Genomic DNA, 3,818 nt, shown 5'->3' on the forward strand with positions numbered 1-3,818 from the left:
AGAGAGAGAGAGAGAGAGAGAGAGAGAGAGAGAGAGAGAGAGAGAGGGAGAGCTAGAAAGCCACCGATGCACACAGCATGCGATTAATTACATCTCTGGGGAACGAGTGTTTGTGCTTTCACGACGATATTTCACCTGTTATGTGGAGAGCGGGAGAGAGAAAGAAAATAAGAAAAAAGTACGCGGGGACGGGGGTGGGGGAGAGTGAGCGCGTGGGAGAGCGATAAAGTGGGAAAAAAAGAGAGAGAAAAAGAAAGAGATATATAGATAGATAGATAGATAGATAGAGAGAGAGAGAGAGAGAGAGAGAGAGAGAGAGAGAGAGAGAGAGAGAGAGAATAACAATGCAACATATCAAGAGCTCATAATAGAGAAATATAATCTATATAATATATTCTCTATTATGAGCTCTTGAACATATCAAGCTTTCAGCATTTATTATATTTGTCAGTCTTAGTTATTTATAACCACTGTGGCTATAGTCTAAGAATATCGCAGTTAAAAAAAGCAAACGTTTTATGAGTTGATTCAGATTTTCACTTAACTTAAGGTAAACAAGTTACGAGTGCAGGGAGCACACCCAAAAGTGGAAAGCAACCACAAAAGGAGCTTTCTCCAAAATTAACAAAAAGAGTTTGGACAGAGAAAGACAATGCAGCAAGAAAAATACAGACGAAGTTCCGTCAATTCATGGCCAAACAAAAACTGGGAGTAATGAAAAAAGAAAAGCTTGAATATGAGGCACTTATGGATAAGCTTGAGAAACAGGTATAAAGGTATAAGATGGTCAAGAAATGACATTTATTTAATGAAAATCCAGATTCTATCAATAAAACAATGTTTTTTTATACTGATTTATTTTTCAGGCATATTGTCAGTTGGTAGAATGGGAGAGGGCTGAGGCAGAGAAAGAGAGATGTAGAGAGCTGCAAGAAATGAAGCAAAGAAAAGAAAAATTGGCAAGAAATAAGAGAATACTAGAAGCAGCATTTGAAGGAGAGATTGATGAGATCATGGCAGTTTTCAACGAGGTGGGACGACAATATTCTATAATGTATCATATTGAATAATATACTATACGATATCATTTTGTATATTTTTATTTGTGGCTATAATTTGATTTTGATGCACATACATTTAAATTCATAGCATCATTTGCAAAATTTATTTACTTTAGGTAAAAGAATTGGACAATGTCAATGGAGTAGCAAAAGATGCCATTGGAAGAGCCACCAGAAATCGCCACTTTCTTGCTGTTGTTAATGCAGAAGATCCAAATGGTAACACCCCTCTGTCTGAAGCTGCAGGTACGTAATTCCATTCCACTGCAGGAGTAGTATTTGCACGTGTCCAGTTACGTAAATGGAATTGATTTTTTTCGGGGATCTGCAAATGCGTTTAGATGTGAATGAATTTTGCTTGTAGCCGGTGGCCAGTCAGCCACTGTGAGGCTGCTGATTGATAAAGGTGCAAATTTGAATGCACAGGGAGCATTTGCGAGAACACCACTTTACCGGGCAGCCTTCTCTGGGCACTTGGATGTCTGTGAGGTGTGAGATAGGGTCTCAATCGAAAGTCGCAGTAAAATATATCAGTATTACAAGTTATATAGCAATAAAAATACATACTAGTCTACACTTATTATTAATGATGAGTAAATTTCACACAGGAAACAGTCTGTTATAATGATTAATAATTAAGGTTTCTTTACCAATGAAAATTCTGCAAAAACTATTGTCATTGCTAAACAAATAACTAAACTTTAAATGTATTTTTCTAAAAAAAGCAACAATTAAAAATGGTCGAAAGTATTCATGTTTACAGGTTAGCATATCATTTTTAGGTGTTGCTACTGCATGGATCAGATCCTAGAATGTATGCCAGTGATGGGAGTACACCTGAACAGGTACAATTTCTATCATATTCAGCATTGAACTTACACCAGTAATCGTTCAGTAAGGACAGTGGTATGTATATTTACCCTAAACATAATTAAATGCTTGCAATTGCTTTTAAGCAGCAATAAATTCACTGTGGAACATGTTATTACAACATACTATTACAGATAAGGTCTATGTCTCCCTGACCTCTGTTTGACCTGGCTCGTTTAGCTATTTCTGACTAATATATATATATATATATATATATATATAATATATATAGGGTTAGGGTTAGTCAGAAATAGCTAAACGAGCCAGGTCAAACAAAGGTCAGGGGAACATAGACCCTACGAGCCATATACTATCGGTTGAAGCTTAAAGCATGTGAAACATTCAAGTTAATAGCTAAAAGAGAATAAACCAATTTTCACAATTGAAACCTGACCAGCATTCCATGTTTCTGCAACGTCACAGGTCGCCTCGACAGAACTGCTCGAACAGTTCTTCAGAAGTTGGGACATATCCGTGACTGAGAAACTTCTGGACAATGCATCGGCTGTCGCTGAGCGGAGGCAGAAAGAGGAGAAGGATATAAGAGAAACTGAGAAAACTCAGTGAGTACGAATTATACTACGTATTGGTTTCCATTGAATGACAAATTCCTAAAGGTCTTCTGATGTCTGGTGCAATAAGGTGGAGCACGTGAGTAAACTACAGTGGAACCCCGATTTTACGCGCCCTGATTTAACGCGAATTCGGATATAACGCGATGAGTCGTTGGACCCTCTTTTTTTTGCTCTTATATAGCCACATATATATAACCCCGATTTAGCACGACCCCGCTTGTTTCGCGATGACATTTTATGGACCCCAACCATCGCGTTATAACGGGGCTACACTATATATATATAGCAGAAAGGTGTATCTGCGTTCTGTAGTGTAGTGCTCAACTCTGTGAAAAGAGGACAGTGTACTGTACCGCGTAATCCCAGTTTTAGAGCCATTATACATGCCACACTAGAGTAGGCAACAATATAACATGCAATACTAAGCTTACAAATATTGGGAAGGCTTATCGAGGGTTCTGCGAATTTTCAAATTACCCACAATGCAATGCCGCCGGCCATGACGGTTCCAGAAACCAGTTCAGGCATGGTACAAGTACATTGAGCAACGCACCTCTGCTCATTTTATTCGCCTATTAAGCAAATCCATCGCAACGCCGCTCTCCTGCGGTGTTGTCAACTGCAGCAATCGGTATCAGAGAGAGCAGTGTTAGAGCTTTAAAATAAAAACCACTCGCCAAACTGGCGAGTGAGTCAATAAGTTAACTCGCCCAAACGGAATCTGTACTCGCCCAAATTTTAAAACAAAAATGCTTGTCAAACAATAGTGAAAAAACACAAAAACACCATTGATTTAGCTACACATGTAGTTTATTGATCACGTTTCTCAAAAACTCAAGGCACATCTCATCTGAAAGTTCGTGTTTTAATTTTCATTTAATTTACTTTTATTCTCGGGCTGCTTTGCCCCAAGAAAACGCTTGCCATCAATGAATCGCCACGTTATGCCAATTTCATTGACTTGTTTTAAACACCAAGGCGAGCCAGTAGTAGCGCTGTCGCTACACTACCCACGATGCGTACAGGGCAAGAAATTAGCCAAAGTGTGAGCAGGCCCACCCAAAATTTTAGCAGGCCCTTAGACAAATGGAACAGGCCCTTACAAGTTTTAACAGGCCCTTAATTGTGTTCAATTTATTCCATCTAATATATATTTGAGTTCGTATGTATGTATCTATGTATCTTCCCTATAGGCGGCCAAACCGCCCAAGCGATCTGGATGCAATTTTCACAGGGCCATCTCTTATACCCCGGGCGTGTTCGTAGCTGAAAAAAACCTGTCAAACCGTCAAACTCGCCGAAAAATCCGTGA

At 39.0% G+C, this 3,818-nt stretch overlaps 1 protein-coding gene across 1 annotated transcript in view; it reads left to right on the forward strand.

Moving 5' to 3' along the window:
• Positions 1-724: 724 nt before the first annotated feature.
• The window catches only part of LOC106806260 (putative IQ motif and ankyrin repeat domain-containing protein), a gene marked incomplete at its 3' end in the record, with an annotated part of 17,754 nt that continues 14,660 nt past the window's right edge, over positions 725-3,818 (forward strand). Inside the window, 6 exon segments of the mRNA XM_014808138.1 lie at positions 725-776; positions 867-1,031; positions 1,178-1,307; positions 1,426-1,550; positions 1,844-1,906; positions 2,355-2,494. Of these exon segments, the coding sequence (XP_014663624.1) occupies positions 936-1,031; positions 1,178-1,307; positions 1,426-1,550; positions 1,844-1,906; positions 2,355-2,494 (554 nt within the window).

This window comes from Priapulus caudatus, unplaced genomic scaffold (assembly GCF_000485595.1).
Source record: "Priapulus caudatus unplaced genomic scaffold, Priapulus_caudatus-5.0.1 Scaffold150, whole genome shotgun sequence".
Lineage (NCBI taxonomy): Eukaryota > Metazoa > Priapulida > Priapulimorpha > Priapulimorphida > Priapulidae > Priapulus > Priapulus caudatus.